The following is a 16,575-nucleotide window of genomic DNA, read 5'->3' on the forward strand; positions in this document are numbered from 1 at the left end:
AAAGGTGATGTTTCTCACAAGCGTGGTGAGGACAGTGGTGTGAGCCATTCATCTGTGCTGTCCCCAGCCTTGCACCCAACGCCTTACCTGCCAGACCCATCTGGATGCCCAGTTCTGCACCAGCTCAAAATTTATCCAACATCAGAGCACGGTATGTGAGCCCTTCATAGAAAGTCTGCCTAGAGAAAAGCTGCCTGTAGTTTTGCTTTTTTTTTAACACATCTGTCTCTCCTTTCTCTCCTTTTTGTTCTATCCTTCACGCACCTTAATTTTTATCTCATGCTGTGAAAATTAAGTGCAAAGCAGATGCTAATTAAGCAGTTACTTAAGGCTAGCGTCCATACATAATGAACTCTTAGGAATGCTGGATTCTGCATGCGTGTTGTAGTGATAAAGAGTTTGCTTTCCCTGTTGTTCTGTGTCCCTCCTGCGCGCTGTGATGGCCTGGAAGTCCACTGGATCACTTGCCCCCTGGCATTGCAGCACGCTGCTGGCCAGGCACCTGGCCTTGCTCCTTGAATTAGCAATGCCCACTGTTTCACTGCATGTCGATAGGGGAACGGATAATCGAATACTACAATCAGCAGTAACTGGATATTTTCCTCCCAGAACACTCTCCTGTGTTTCTTAGTTGACAGAAGTGTTTTCCTTCACAGTGATTGCTAAGGCTGAAAAAAGAAGAATTGAAAATTATATTGAGAGTTTGTTACAAATATGATATATTGCTATGAGAAAGTAACTAGCGTGAAATGCACAGCCTGCAGCTTTGTTCTGTCGGCTCACCCCAGCTAAATAAGTTTTGATTGGAGTACGTTTGAGTAGGTTCCTTTTCTCTGCCTTTCTCTCTCCCCAAAGACACTATTAGTGGTGGCTTGGGCTGGCCAGAAAACAGCTGGGAAGTACTCTGAGGTTTAAAAATTGCATTTTTGTCTGAAAAAAAGAGGAAACCTTTCAATAGCTTCCATGAAGTAGGGTGCAGAGCAACCAATAATTCAATAACAAAAGCATCAGAAGGGGAAGGTAGAGTCCGTGGAAGTCCCTTTGCTGCTTTTTGAGGGTGGGAGAGCCCCTCCCTGGCTGGAGCTGTGGCCCTGGGCAAGGGCAGCTCTGCTTTGAATGCGCTAAAGCAGAACTTGGACTTTGCTTCTTGAATCCAAGCAGGGAGGGAGGATGCCTCAACACGTTAAGGAGCTAGGCTGCCCTGGAAATGCAGCTTTTATCAAAAGATGTGGAACATCTTTATTTTCTACAAAATAGATATTTTTTTTAAAAGAAAAAGAAATTATATATTTGTTAGTTGGTTGTGTTAGTGGCTCCACTGAGAGCAGCAGCAAACCAGAACAGTTGTACAAGTGCACTGGAATGTGAGAAATTCCCTTTCCAAGCAGAAATAAAATTAATATGGAATGCTTATTGGAATCACCCAGCTCATGTCACTTATAGTAGAGCAGAGGTTTTAAACTTGACCAAAATTAAGTTATTTTCTTGTTTTTACCCTTTATCCCAGTCTGTTTCCCTCAGGTAGTGTTTCTTTCTTTTGCTTTCTGCACTAAAACATTATTTATTGTTGTAAATGATAATACCTTATATCTGGACTGTCCCAAAGATGGTTTCATTTCTGTGGTAACTGGATTTGATACTTCCATAAATTCTTAACCTCCCCTCAGGAGTGTTCAGGCTCAAAGAGAAATTTGGTAAGGAGCTGTGAGATTCTCAAATGAAGTTTGATAGTGAAAAGTATAGCTTTATGTTTGAAGGGAGATACCTGAGAAAAGCTGTAGATGCTGATGACATTAATTATATTGATAATCAAGAAATACCTCTAAAATATTAATACATTGGAATAATCATATGGGAAACAGCTTTGTTCAGGCCTTTAGCAACACCCAGCAACACAGCAAAGTATTGTTGAAGTCAGCAAGAAAACCATTTACCAGCTGTCAAAAGAGTCTGTGGGACTGATTCTGCTATAGACAGCGCTATGGGGCCCATTTTGTAGTTCCAGGAGGGTGAGCTAGCATGCGTACAGAAGGCCTTGGTGCTCAAGCCCTTGTAGCATCACGTAAGTACTTAATGCAACTGGACACAAATATCCTGGGAAACGTTAACATAGAACATCCGTTAAAGATAGAAGTACACAAATGGTTAAAAAAAATAACTGAAAACATTGAGTCAGATTTCAGTCTTTCAGATGAGTATTATTAATGTAATATTATAATAATTACAATATTAACATAAGTTTAGACTTTTATATATCTTCCTTGCAAAGTCAAATTATCCCAAAAGGAGTTAAAAGAATGAGTGTGGTAGTTGACCTTGTGCACAGAAGTGGCAGCCATTGCAGGCCAAATAATCAAAAGTTACCAGAACAACTGACGAGACTTTCAAAAGGGTTTTTGCTGGGTTTTGGTTGTTTGTGTTTTTTTTTTTTTTTAAATTCTGTGAATGTCAAACTGGCTGCAAATATGGAGAGCTGAGTGAACGTAAGTAGGAAGGAAGATGAGTGCTTGCTAATGTCTGCTATTAAGGTGTTCAGGTGAGAATAAGGTCCTCCAGAGAATCTAACTGTCAGGTCCAAGGACTTAGAAACAATTTCAGTTTTTCTGAGTGCTTGGAAAAGTGCTTCCTGAGGCAGAGCAGTAAGTTGCACGGAATTCTGGCCATGGGCATACTGTGTCCTTGATGCCATTTCTTGCCTTTCCTCGTCTGGAAATAGCCATGGGAACAGCAGCTGACCTACACCAAGGGCAGTTGTTCCACCATCTGCACAGAGCCCCCAGGGTTGTGCAGCAAGAGGGAAAGCCTTTTGTTTCTTACATATCCCTCAAACTTTAAACCTGTTTTCCCTCTAACAAATCTCTTCTTACCATATTTAATATTTTACTAGATTCCTGTATTTGATGTAAAATTTGTGTGCAGTGTGGGAAAACAAGATACTCGAACATGTAGCTAACAATCAGTAATTGTATTTCACTCTGTAGGGAAATATAGCAATAAGTCATTTTCTAAATGAAATGATTTTGCTTTGAGTTTTCTGAAGTTCACTTTAGTATCAAGCAAAGAATGTGTTTGGACTTTTTCCTCTGTGTTGTTAAACTATTGTATCTCTCTAAAACTGTAATTCAGTGTGAAAAAAGAGCATCAGGTTTTACTAGATATCAGATAGATTTGGTGAATTTTGGCTGTGACAGAGAGGAAATGCTAAACAAAGTGGTTACTGTATATTCTGTTGCCTTAGAGACTGAAACATCTGTATCCGTGCAGGCAAGTGATGCAGACATGGTAAGATTTGACTTCCTTACATTCCTGTGTTCATCTTGCTGTCAATGGAAATGTTTTATGGCGGGAATATGCTGGGCTTCTTTAGCATTGTATTTATCTGGTTGTGTGGCATGTGTTGGACTAGGAGGGCTTTTTAATTAAAGTCTAACTCTGAAGTCAGGACGCTCCCTAAGAAAAGATGCTTTTACATTAATAATTTTTCAAGATGAACTTGGAGGGACTTGAAATGATTGTTGTACTGGTGATAATTGTTGGATTTGTGAAGGCACTTGAGCATCTGGGTCTCCTAGAAGGCAATTATGAAGGTAGGATGTTAAGAAATAGAAAATATTTTATTCTGAAAGCCATTTGCTGCAGAGCATTATACTTTAATCTGTATGTGCATGTGCAGCGTTTGAGTATCAGAGGAGCTGAATAGCAGCTGAAATAACTTTGAATGCTTTCTTTAGATAAATGAAATGTATTTAAATGTCAGTATAGTATTGTAGCTCTTATTGCAGCTCTGAAAATAAATGTGACATAATCTTAAACCATTCTTTGTCTATGTTTAAGATTGTTTCAAGAACTTCCATACAGATTTGTATGCTTTAATAAACTGCAGCTTGCATCCCGGAGCTCTGAATGAAAGAAAGGTTTACATTTTAGTAACTTTATCATTATAACTTCTCATTTTTTTCTAATTGCTGGAAATGTCATGGCATATTTTTAGCCATTGGCTATTATTAACAGAAAATCCAAAAACCTTACTGAGCTTATTTGGATGAATGTTTCCATCGTAATCAGTTTAGCCCTCTTTCAGAATATTTATCTTTAACAAATCTGCCTGCTCTTGCTCTCTAGTCTCATGTATGTTTTAGGAAAACACTACCGATTGAAATGTAAATATGCTTTGTAGAAGATAGTTTGAGAGAGCTGACTGCTAAAAATACTTTAATTCTTCTTACCTCTCTGTTTTTATAAACAACGTAATTCATGTAGAAACATGGAAATATAAAATAGAGGCAGAAGGGATGAATTTTAGACAGTGAGCTCCATAAATCAAAATATGTCTGTGCAGATAGCCTTACTGTTTAATAGGAAAAGTAGATTTACAGTGTTCCTAAATGTTCCTGAATATGATATACATTGAACAGATGCTTTTTATAGAAACTTGAGGGTCGTTTTTCATGGTAAGCTAGAAGTATGCAGGTATTAAAATAACCTTCAGCTACCCACAGATACCGAACAATTATTCCTTTCTGCTTCAGAGCTCATGACAACCTGGAAAAGGTGAGTTTGCTGGCCTCGTATTAATTACATGACAACATTTAGTACAAGGTTCAAAGAGCCTTGGAGACTAACAGCAAGTACTTTGCTGGAGGAAAAAAGTTATAAAACTTTTGGTTCACTGGTTGTTTGCTTTATTTTAGTTCTCATGCATGTACCTGTTTCTCCTACTTCCTGCTACGTTGATTATTTTTCCTAACCTCTTATATATTGTATTAATTAACAGGTGCCCGGTGATAATTGTTGCACAGCATTTTGAAGCTAGGACAGTAATACACATTGTTTAGCAACTGCTTTATGTACCATCTCTAGCTTTGCAAGGTCTATTGAAATGATCAAATTGTGCAAGCAAGACAGAGTGCCAACAGAAAAATGCATTTATTCTGGCTTTTTGTGAGCCTTCAGAAGTCTGTGTGCTCCTATCATAGAAAAGTGTTATATCATACCCAATGTACAGTTAATTTCTTGTCTCCAGTCCTGTCTCCAGCTCTAGCCAAGTCCATTATGAATTGGTCTGTCTGAGCACCTGTTATTTTGGAATTCTTTTTTTGTCTGCATGAATGCATTCAAAGGGCAGATGCTATTTAGCAACCTGATTAAAAAAATAATATATTTAAAAAAAATAGAAAAAAGAGCATTGAAGAAGGAAGATTTCAGATAGAACGCTTCTTGGGTTTGGGTAGCTGCATCTTCCCAGTGTCCAGTCTCCTCACATACTTGTGAGCTATACTTATGTCATGAGGGGGGAATTGCACATTTGGTTCCGCTAACCCTTAAGGAGAGAGAAAGTTTGGGGTATTTGAATAATTCAGAGCAAATCATAATGATGTCTACTTGTTTTCTGATGAACTTTAAATTAAAATACTGAGCAGGAGTTTCAGAATTATTTCTGTATTATACGGAAAAAAGGATAAGGTAAATTTTACATTGAGATATTAGAACTTCAGGTGAAGTTGACATATTCAGGCTCTGTAGTTTGAAAACATACACAGTTGCCGTTGCTTCTGCAATGTCCACCCTTGTGTAAGAACATACAGCATACGCATACTTTAGTGAAGCTTTTGTCCTTGTGAAATCTGCTGCTTGCTTTGCTTCAATGATAAGATAGCTTGAATGAGGTTGCCACTCATTATTTTACAGCAGGGACTATGGGCTGTTTGTTACAATAGGTTTGTCCTTAATGCTATTTTTTATCTAAATAGATTATACTTAATATTCTAGTGGCAAAAAGTTTAACTGCTATTAACTTCTATTAATGTTAGTAGCCCTGCTTGACGCTGTAGGACTTACAGAGTATGCTGCTATGTAGGACTATACACTGCCAGTATAGTATAAGGTCCTCAAGTGTGGGTTATGCTAGCAAGAAAACAAATTTCTCTGGCCACGCTTTTCTATGAAATGAGAAAACAGGTATCGGATGCATAGAGCAGTAGAAAGGTGCGTACTAAATCTGAAGCACAGCATATGGAGTGCTAGCAAACAACAGCTGAAATAGCTGGAAGGTGCCTTTGGCCTAGATAACTCATGGCTGCAGTTCCAGCTTCCTGAAACAGTTCTGGACCCTGTTTATACTGAACATCTTACAAAAGTACACTGCTACCATACTGTGCACATGTTGAAACCACTCTAATTATTATTTAAACTTATCAGTACTGTCTATATAGGGACTTTACAAGTGACTTTTACAAATAAGAAATCTATATTCTATACATTTTTAAATGGAAGAAGAGGGACCAGAAATGCCATGGGCAGAAACAGGCTAAACTTTTTGAAACTCTGCAGCACCCTTCCAGCCAATAATAAATATGCTCTTCTGAAGGTCAGTGTCACTAAAAGAGGATGCCAGTGCTGGAGTTGAATTCTTGTCTCTGGCTCGTGTTTTGCTCCTACTCTGACATTTGTGGGCATCTGGACAGGACAGCCAGATGAGAAGACTTGGTACTACTGAGAAAGTGCCTCTGTCTAAACATCAGGCAGAGAACTCAAATTTCTAAATAGCTTTGCAAAAGCATTAGCCCAAACCACCTGTCATTAACTGAGCAAAGGGGAGGACTTCAGTTTTCCTAACAGAGCTTTTGTTTGTATCCAAAACTTGTTTTGAAATGATATACCAAAGTTCACAAAAACCCAAATCCTCCCATGCTATTCCCCATCTGCTCCATTTATATTAAAATATAGTGGAGAACAGTTTTTGTAGCAGCTGCTCGACACTAGATGTTCCGGGGGAAAACTACCGTCTTTCAGCTTCTGCCTGTGGTTTATGAGGTGCCACAATTTGTTACAGGGTAAAGGGAAGGAGTGAAGTTTATCCTGACAGACCAGGCAGCAGCTTCCAGATTCCCTGAGATACGAGACTTGCTGCCTCTTAGTGATGAGGAGCCACAGTTTCTGTTCGAAAACTCCTGTACTGGCCATGACTTAGCAGGGAGTGTCAAACTGAAATTTCATTCTGGGCTGTTAAAAGCCAGACTTGCACTTTTCTTTTTGATTCAGCGTCATGCCCACCTCTTCTGCTACTGGACAGTACAGGAATCTGATGGTGCGACTGATTTATATTATCTCCTACCTACTGAATAAATGTTAAAGACAGAAGCAGCTCATTGTGGGCAAGTCCGGACCAAGCGTGAGTAATTTGCACCAAGAATCACCACAGTGCATGAATTGACAGGTCTAAAATATCACTCAGTATTCTCTCAGAACTTGTCTTCTGCCTTGCATTTCTAGCATACTCTGTCAGTCCTACCAGCACTGCAGTAAATATTTGCAATAATTATTTAATAAATAAAGTCTTAGCCTTTGCAGGGAGTTATCTTCGCCAACAGTCATCCCTGTATGCTGATTTCATGCAACTGCTTCATGTGGGGCTGGGCTTGGGCTCAGCCTTGAGAGTGTGCGATTGTGCGCAGCAGCAGCGGCCACCTCTGAGCCAGGTACAGTCCCCCTGGGCCAGCAGCACTCACATCGTGAGCGCAGAGGACTCAAACCGCTGGGGTCTGAGTATGGTGGAAACTGTTCCCCGGAGGGTATAATACTGTGTTAAGTGTATGTAATTACTCTGTGAAAGGCACCGTGTCCACTTGTTTCCCGTATAGTGACTACAGTTATGGAAACAGTATTCTTGTAAACATCGTGCAGGAGCAACTGTACAATGTCTGCATTGCACAGTGTACCACCGTGATGTGATGGAGACAGGAAGGGATGCTAATGGACTCTGGAGAAAGGCAGACCGATGAGATGATTCTCTTGACCACTGAAGTTCAAATCTCCATGTGGACTTCGTAGTCGTAGTTTGGTTTGAACACCTGTATATTAATTCCCACCTTTTGGGGAGCTGATAGCATGTAATCTTGAACTTTTAGCCATCTGTTCCTCAAATCTCAGCTCCTCTTCATTTTTCCCCTTTATTTTCTTTAAGAAGGTGCCTTTTTAAGACTATGGCTCACTTCCCATACATTGCTTTGCTCCGGCCTGGCTGTTTGGCAGGTCTTGGGTGTTGGACAAGGGTTTTGCATAAAATCCACTGCAGTGCTCCTGAGGCAGTGGTACAAATGACACTGCTGCAGTACACGTGGCTCTGTGTATGGCTAACTGGATGGAGTGTGTGAACATGAGCAGGGACATCTCAGACTGCGCTGGCATTTTTACGCAACAAAAGGCAAGAGCACAGCTATTTCTATGGTCACAGAATAGACTGAAAGGCCTGATCTTGTATTTTCTGGTGTCCACACTCAGGTTTCTCCCTTTGCTAATCCCCTTTCCAGCCCATCTGTGACTGCTCTTCCTCTTTACCGAAAAATTCATCATGCCAATGCCCCTAAATGAGCTCAGAGGACTGTCCTTGAGTGTACAGGCTGTGAGTAGGCTGAGCCAAAATAGCATCTTCCAGAATAACAAACAAGACAACTCAGTGTATGTACTTGCCTTTGTGAACTGAGAGATACATACTGTCCTTGCAAAAGGCAACAGAGCTGGCCAGCTGTTGCACACTTGCTGGCTGAAAGGAAATTGTTATCAGAGCTGTAATATTTTCTTTGTGCTACCCTAGCAGTTACGGCATGGTTGTTTGCTGTCTCTCTTCTCATCTGTGTTAGTACTTGGTATGCACTTGGTGCACACTCACTCCTTTGCCCACAGCATGCCACACAACGTGCCTTCAAGAGAGCCTCCAGCTTTTGGTCAGCACCTCTGCTTTGGTCTGCACCAAGCTACCACAATTAATTTAAAAATGGGCAGTTTCAGTGGTGTTATTTGGTGTCATTAATGAACATATTTTGGGTGTGTATGCTTCAGCTGTGGACTCTGCATGAGCTGTTTGTATCAATACTCAGTTTTCTGTTCCAGCTTTGGGATTGTGCCTGTTGCATGTTCTTGGCTTTCTGAGTGGCTGATGAAATCTTTAGAAAGCATTTATAAACACAGAGGAGCTCTGGCCTGCAAATCACTTGTGTCCACTCATGTAAGCTAACAGGACTGTACCACTGTTTGTGAGCACAGAATAACCAAAGGACAGGGACCTTCTGAACAGAAATAAGCTTGTTAGATGCTCAGAGAGACAGAATTTCTTTTTCTCTCCACGCTCAATTTATTCATATGTAAAATGGAGTTAAAAGTAATGACCAGATTCACTTTCCCCCAAGCTTAACCTTGACCATAAAATACTTGGAACATTTAAATGGAAAGGTACTAAATCAGTAGACTTTAAACCCTAAAAATCTGATAACAGTGTGTGCTATTATGTACTGCTGTGCACATAATAAACTTCTCTTTGCACTGCCACCAATGACAAGCTCATCAGTGTGATCATCTAATTCACTCCTTAGAAGTTGGGTGAGAGATCGTCACAGAAGACTTGGTAGGTGTAAGGCAGAATCAGGATCCTAACTTTTTTCCACTAATCTTACATTGCTCTTGGTTTGTAATATCAGCTGGATATTTTACATCTCTGCTTATCACCTATGCTTGAAAAATATTTCCACTGAAAGTGCTTGATGCTTTCCAGGTAAATATACAGCTGCACCTTTCTCATATTCAGTGTACTCCTCAGGCATACACACTTCCTTCATATGTAGAAAGTAACAAAATAAGATTCTCTTTTAGCATATAATTCCTAATAAGATGTCAAGATGAAGGCAGTAAAGCAGGTTAGGGCAGAAGAATGTACCTCTTCTCTCAGGAGGGGAGGAGCATTCACTGCAGATAGAGCAGGATGGGCAAGAATAATCTTTCCCTGACTCCTACTACTATATGAGATAAGAGAACTTCTAAAAATGTTATAAAAATTCTGTCTTCTAAATGCAATTTTCAGTGTTGTCTTGTATCTCAGTGGCTGAATGGAATTGATTTCCCTCATTGGCACACTGCTGTCATTCCTGGTCTTCCTCTCTATCAAGCAAAAAGGTTATTTATATTCTGGCAGGCAGTCTGTGCTTATATCAGCTGCTATTTCAGTTTACTAAATATCCTAGATAGAGGACGTCAGCAAGGAGGGTGAGAGGATCTGATAATTCTGATAGGAGTGGGATTGACTTTTGGGGAGAGATAAGGTCTGTTTCTTACACATCATCTAGATGTGCCTGATGTCTTCCCGTCAGGCAGCTCAGAATGTGGAGGGAGAAAAGATGTAAGTGGAGCTAACCTGCTTCACGTATCAGAGGAGACCAAAGAGTAAGTTGTAGCTGAAGGCCAAATGTGGTAACAAGACGAACCCAAATGGATCTTGGCAGCACAAACAGCAAGCAGGCATTTTAACCAGTACTGAGTGTTCTTTCCTTCTTTCCTCCTGAGATTGAACGCTAAAACAATGTACCTTATCTTGGAAACCTGTTTGCACAGTGTTTCATAGTGTGATCATGCTCCTTGTGCTACCATCAATTGCAGTGAGCGGCTGAGACCCACAGCGGGCACAGGGTGCAACCAGACTGAGGTGCTCTGGGGAAGGTCCACGAGCACCAGGCATCAGCGCTGTCGTTTCTTCCTTTGGATCCTTCAGTTGGAAGGGGTTTGTTTAGTTCCTTACAAGAGTCTCCTCCACTGAGGGAATTTGTAAATAGCCAAGTCTCTCAGAAATACATTACCCACCTGCCAAGCATGTCAATTAAAGACCCAGGTTAATGAACACACTGGGCTGATATAACTGCCTCTAGTTAAACATCCAGGCTTCTTGTGCAGATCGGCAGCCTGCCCACTTTAGCCTAAGCAGTTGTCAGCACCGGGTTATGAGGTGGAGCCTGAAGGCCCTTTGGCACGGCGTCCTTTGTGTCCCATTCATCCAGGATCCTTTTTAAACAGAATTCCAAGGCCCTTTCCTTCATTTTTCACACCTGCTTATTCCATGCTAAGGGTTTCAGTCCAGTGGGGAGGTACAGAACAGCCCATGCTCTGGGTGATCATCTTTCCTCTTGTCTCTTAGATAGAGAAGTCAGGGCAGAAGTTAGCCTATCCAGCATATTGTGCAAAATCAGGGAAATAAACAGTCACTCAAAGTTGTTGTAAGAATAATGCAGAATTCTTATGCTGTTCTTCACACAGATTTTCTCCTGAAACTGGAAATGCTGCATTATGGCCCTGATTTTTGTGAGCATATTTGCACAGGTTCCAAACATAGTGTGCACACAGCTTTTTCTTCACCATGATTTAAGGATGGCTGCCCTCATTTCAAGTGTTGTTTGATGAATATTTTTGTCAGGAAGATGATCTGTGTACATATGAAAGGAGGCTGCATATAAAGTCCAGTTTTCAATTGGGTTTTATAAGCACAGCTATTTGCTTAGACGCAAAGGCAGCTTTTGCACAATGTAAGATTAGCTTTATTGGCCCTTTAAATAATACTTTAAATAGTTTCTATAGCCTTTGAAATCCCTTTTAATACAGGTAGGACCACTCTATATTCTTATCTCATGAGATAATGAAACATTTTGAACAATTTATTTCAGCTTAGCTTGAAGTAGATTTAGTTGCAGGTGGACTGCAAGTGGCTGTTGTGTGTGAATAGCTGTGACACAGTGGAGCCTATGTTTGTTTTTTAACAAAAGCTGAAATTTTTTTTTCACCTTTGTTACTAGGTGGGGATGAGGAGTCGCTTTGCTCTGGGCTAGTGAAATGTCCTGTTTTGTGAGGGTTTAAATACGATTATGCAAGCACAATTCACTTGTACCATGACTCAGATTAGAACTCTTGTAAAGAAAAGAAGTACTTCATAAACCTTTTTCACTTAATTTCTTTGGTGTTTTCATTGAGAGAAGACTTCTGAGATGTTGATACATTCACATTAATAATTACACTATTTCCTATATCACTAAAATTCAGACTGATTTATTTAAGTTGCAACATGACAAAAACTGTAAAAGATTCCCACAGCCATGCTGACGCACTGCTTCCTCGTGTCTGAGAAGTCAGAAGCATGTACAACCTCTTTGGCTACTATGTTAGCGTCTTGTGACAGAGTGATTGATCCCTTCAAGTGCATGCCAAGCAGCTTCTTTGCCTAAACACCCAACAAAGGAGTTAAAAATAATAGTAATAATAAAAAAGCCTCACAAACAACCCAACACTTCATGCTCCAGTTGTAGAAACTACTTCTGCCCCAAAGACCAAGAAGGTCCTTGAGGGGATAAAGAGTGGATTTGTGCTGTTGAGCTGCAGCTAATATATAGTCAGTACAGCCAGGCTCAGTGCTGCAGACACTGAGGTTCGTCAGTGATGCATACTCTTATCCTAACTGGATTAAAATATTTTTATTTACAAATACCTGGTGATACATGATGCCACTGAGCATAAGAGCGGGCATCCTTGGAGACAGTGCCCTGGGAGGCTCTAGAGGAACGTTTTAAAGCTCAAGAGGAGCTGGGAAAACTTAAAGAAGCTCACAACTGGAATAGCATAGGTTTTATCATCCTGATCAGTCTCCAAAAAATTATGAGACTTCTTTTCTCAGGCAGGAACTGCTAGTATATGTGTGTCCCCAGGGCAAATTATATCAGCACAAGAAAGGGTGAGCTCCGAGTGTCACTGCGAGCTATTGTGTTGATGGAGCTGCTCTTAACATGTTGGTAATGGTGCATGGTTCCATGCCAGCATTGTACCTCCATTTACATGGGAACATAAATATCCCTGAAAAATCCTACCATAGGGGAAGGCAGGTGGAAATTGGATGCAAGATATGGTGAGCTGGTGTGAAAGCCTGTCTCTGCAGCTTCATCATCTCAGATCCTTCTGAAAGGCTAGGGGAGCTTCCCCGGTCTCATGGTTTCTACAGAATCCACTGTGGTGGACATCATCTCTCTGGGGTACTCACTTCTACTTACTAATACCAAGTTCATATTGACAGAATGTCAATTTTATTTTTATATCTCAAAAGCCTCTAGCTTTGGGCTTTTTATTTAATCCAAGTTTGCTGTACTGTGAAGTGGAAAAAAACTTTTTGCTTTAGTCTGTGCTTTTCCATTAAACACCTGACCCACTTTTGTCCTAACTGGATGCTTCTGTGCTTAAAATTGCTTCATAGTTCAGTTCTCCTGGATTCAAAGGATTTTACCAGTTGTCAAAATTGTCCCCTTTTTTTGCCTTTTGTCCTGACCTCTGAATTGTTACTATTCCTAAAGAATTTCTTCTATTGTGTCATTTGATAAGGTGGAAATATATGAATTCAATAAACATCCCAACAATGTTGAAATGACCCAATTCTGACATCTTCAGAAAGTGTGAGTTTTTTCCCCAGCTCATTCTTGTGAAAATTTTGCAGTACAATATGCATATTTTAGGACGGGAAAGAGAAGAAGTACTCCATAAAACTGTGATGCGTCTTAGTTTTCATTTATCGTATAGTTCAAAATCTTGTGCTTTCTGTAGCTGATTTTCAATGCTTTGAGCTCACGTTGTCTCATATACAATCATTAATTTGTAGTGCCTTGGTTAATATATATTGAATTAATGTATTTAATGGAAAACTTAGGTAAGTAATTTTCTTCTACCTCAGTGGTGATATACTATAGGTTTTATCAGATGTCACAGTGTTATACACTGTAGGAGAATCTGAGTTCTCTTTTGAGGGTGGAGGATTGTCGTCTTGTATGAACCAAAAAGCACAGACTGAAGAGGCAGCCCAGAAATGAACATGAGAGAGGACCTCAAGGATCCTGCTTTGGGAGTTATCTTCCCACACTGGAAATAAGGATAAAGAGAGCCCACAGGAGTGAAATAGCCTGAAGAAAAAGCACTTCTATGGCATCTCAGCAGGTTAAATACAGCCTGGGAGATGAACAGGTCAGAGTTCAGTGGACCAAAGAGAAGTTATGGACCAGAGAGCACCTTCTGCTCTCCCACTTTGTCCATGGCTAGTCCTTAAGGGCCTCCTTGTGTGGGACCGAAGCTCATGTACAAGGCAGGCCAATATTTGCATGAGCAGCAAATGGTAGACACACCTTGGGGCTTTCTTTTGGTGGGGGGAAGTATACATTGCAACTCAAGGGGCATGAGGTCTAGGACAGCAAGTGAACTGCTCTACCAGTCTAATATAAAATTAAAGCTTACTAGGATGATAAAAGCAAATCACTACACAGTACTGGAACTTGGGAGACCTGAATCTGTTGCCCATGCTATCACTTAACTGCTTCCTTTGCCACACCCTATGATGGTTTTTCTCCTTTGTAAGTAAGAATAGCACCAGTAATTGCTTTCTCTGTTTTCTTTACCCAAGAACATGAACATGTCGCTTGCTTCCTGTTGACCTAAGTTTCTTTCCTAGCAGGATTGCGTGCTGGCTTGTTTCTCCTTGTCAGGAGGAGCACTGGCTGTTGTTGGCCACCTGCTCACCTTCCGCTGTCCCTTACCTACTGCTGGACACTTGCTTTCCTTGATTTTTCTCTTCATGTTTATAAAAACTTAGGATCTTATGCTTAGACTACCCTCTGACCAGAGAGTTTGAAGAATAGTGGGTAATGCTGTAAGGACCAAGTTTCTACCATCAGTTTGTCCCTGTAAAGGTGTTCAGGAAAAACCTGTGGTCAGTCCTGCTCAGAACAAGCTGATCGGGATTGCCTTACAGAGCACAGCCACTGCTGGCAGGTTTGCATCCTGTGTGAACGAGCGGTGAATCAGCAGGCTGTACTGGAGCCTTAATGCTCCTTTCCACCTTCTGACGGTTTCAGTAGCACTCCCTGCAGCTGTTTGCACTTTTGCTTCTTGATTTTAAAAGCCTCTTTTTGAGCTCAGCTGCTTAGAACTCCCAGCTGGGCTTTTTAAATACAAAAGGAAAAGGTTGAAAGCAGCTACCATGAGTACTGAGCATAAATGACAACCCCAAATACAACACGCACATTGTTGAGAAGAAGAAAGAAAACAAATGTGATGGGACTTGTAGGAGAAACTTGAGGACCACCAGTGCAAGCACCAGAGACAAATTTAAAAGTGTGCCCTCTGTGTGATTTCCTGAAGCCATGTCTTTTAACCCATCATTACTACTGGCCTCTTTCCTTACCTACAACTCAGACTCTCCCACATCTATTTGATAGGAAAGGAAACTGACTCTGAAATAAGGAGCAAGGTAATGTACTAATAAAGCTGACAAAAGCAAAGAGCCTGCTGGCTTAGTTATGGGATGGCAGCCCCCTCATCCCAATAGTAATAGTCTTCCCCTTGTCCTTAGCACATCTCATAGTGCTTGCAAAGGAGATTGTCTTGATTTCAGTCTTACAGACAGAGATGGTGTGACTAGGCTTCACATGTCATACTGCTCTCATCTTCACAGCTTTTGTTTTCTGCAATCCTAGATCAGCTTCATGGCTCTAAGTTCCTCGGGACTTTGGCTCTGTCCCTGTGGAAGGTTTTGAAGGTCTCCCCTGCCCTGTATCTTCAGTTTTCTCATTTTGCTTCAATGGGAGGCCAGTTCTGCCTGTGAATGGGCTTTAGAGCAATTCCTGCAGGCAAAGTTATTGTTCCTGGTCTCTCCTTGGATACTTGGAGTTGACCCACTGCAAATATGCTGAATTGCTGTGCATCTAACCATAGAGCAGGTTAATAACGTTACACCGCATGCCCACAGCTACTGTACAGAAGAGCTTTTGCTTAATGTAGTGTTCAGGCTATATTAATTTGTGCATTAGTACCCTATGTAAAAAGGATTCTGAATTGCCTGAAAACTAACATTGTAAGTTTCAGAAAACCTATATGGTAGGTTACTGTAGGCTTTGGCAAACCCTTTAACAGTCCTTGGCTAAAAAAGCAGCATTTACCATAGGTCATAAAAGTAAACACAAATGCGGCAAATCCAATTACTGTGGAAAATCAAACATCTGAGTGCAAGATGAAGGAAGTTGTACCTGAATGCCTGACAAGAAATCTATTGAACATATTAAATTATACACCTCTCCCAGAATAGCTAGAGTTTTAAAAAGAATATAGTGCAGCAGTACTCAATCAAGAACAAAAATACAAGCCTGGTGCACATCAGACTTGGGACAACTTCCACTCAAGGTCTACTTTGAAAGTGAGAAAACAGCTTTGAACTCCGCAGCATGCCATTACGCAAATACACACGCATGCAAATTATAAAGAAATCTCTCAGTAAAGTGAAACAATATGACAGCCACCCTCCTCCATAAATCAGGACACTGGAGATGGAAATAGAAAAGGGAGGTGGAAGGAACAGATGAGCACAGAGTCAGCACCCAGGGAGTCTGCTGGCCAACTCTGGATTTAGCTAAGAGCACAGCTAAAGGGCCCTGAGAAAACACAATGCTGATGTCAAGTCCATCCCTTTCTAGTCACAGGCCACCAGCTATTCCATAGAGCATTGACTCCCCAGAATACTTGCAGGACTCTGTAGCAAACTTAGTAAAGTACCAAAAGCCAGGAAAGCAGAAAAAAATCTATGACTGTGTTGAATTCTAGGTCTGTGCAGTAGCAGGGTGGTTGTTAATAAATGACGTTTTCAGGAAGCAGGCCACAGCCCATACTGCAGAAGAAGGGTTACCTCCAGATGTGACCCAGGAGTGTGTCCCAAGGTGCACCAGCAGGAACACAGAATTCAAT

General features: G+C 40.9%; 1 protein-coding gene across 4 annotated transcripts in view; it reads left to right on the forward strand.

Moving 5' to 3' along the window:
- Positions 1-16,575, forward strand: part of KCNIP1 (potassium voltage-gated channel interacting protein 1) — a gene marked incomplete at both ends in the record, with an annotated part of 450,645 nt that overhangs the window by 320,826 nt on the left and 113,244 nt on the right. The window contains one exon of one of the 4 annotated variants that reach the window (XM_082489964.1): positions 3,488-3,587. The exons of the other annotated variants lie outside the window; for them this stretch is intronic. Coding sequence (XP_082346090.1) covers positions 3,488-3,587 — 100 coding nt within the window. Of the gene's footprint in view, positions 1-3,487; positions 3,588-16,575 lie in introns of those variants that run through there. 4 annotated transcript variants of the gene reach the window in all.

The sequence above is a fragment of the Vanellus vanellus genome (genome assembly GCF_965231255.1).
Source record: "Vanellus vanellus genome assembly, chromosome: 13".
Taxonomy (NCBI): domain Eukaryota; kingdom Metazoa; phylum Chordata; class Aves; order Charadriiformes; family Charadriidae; genus Vanellus; species Vanellus vanellus.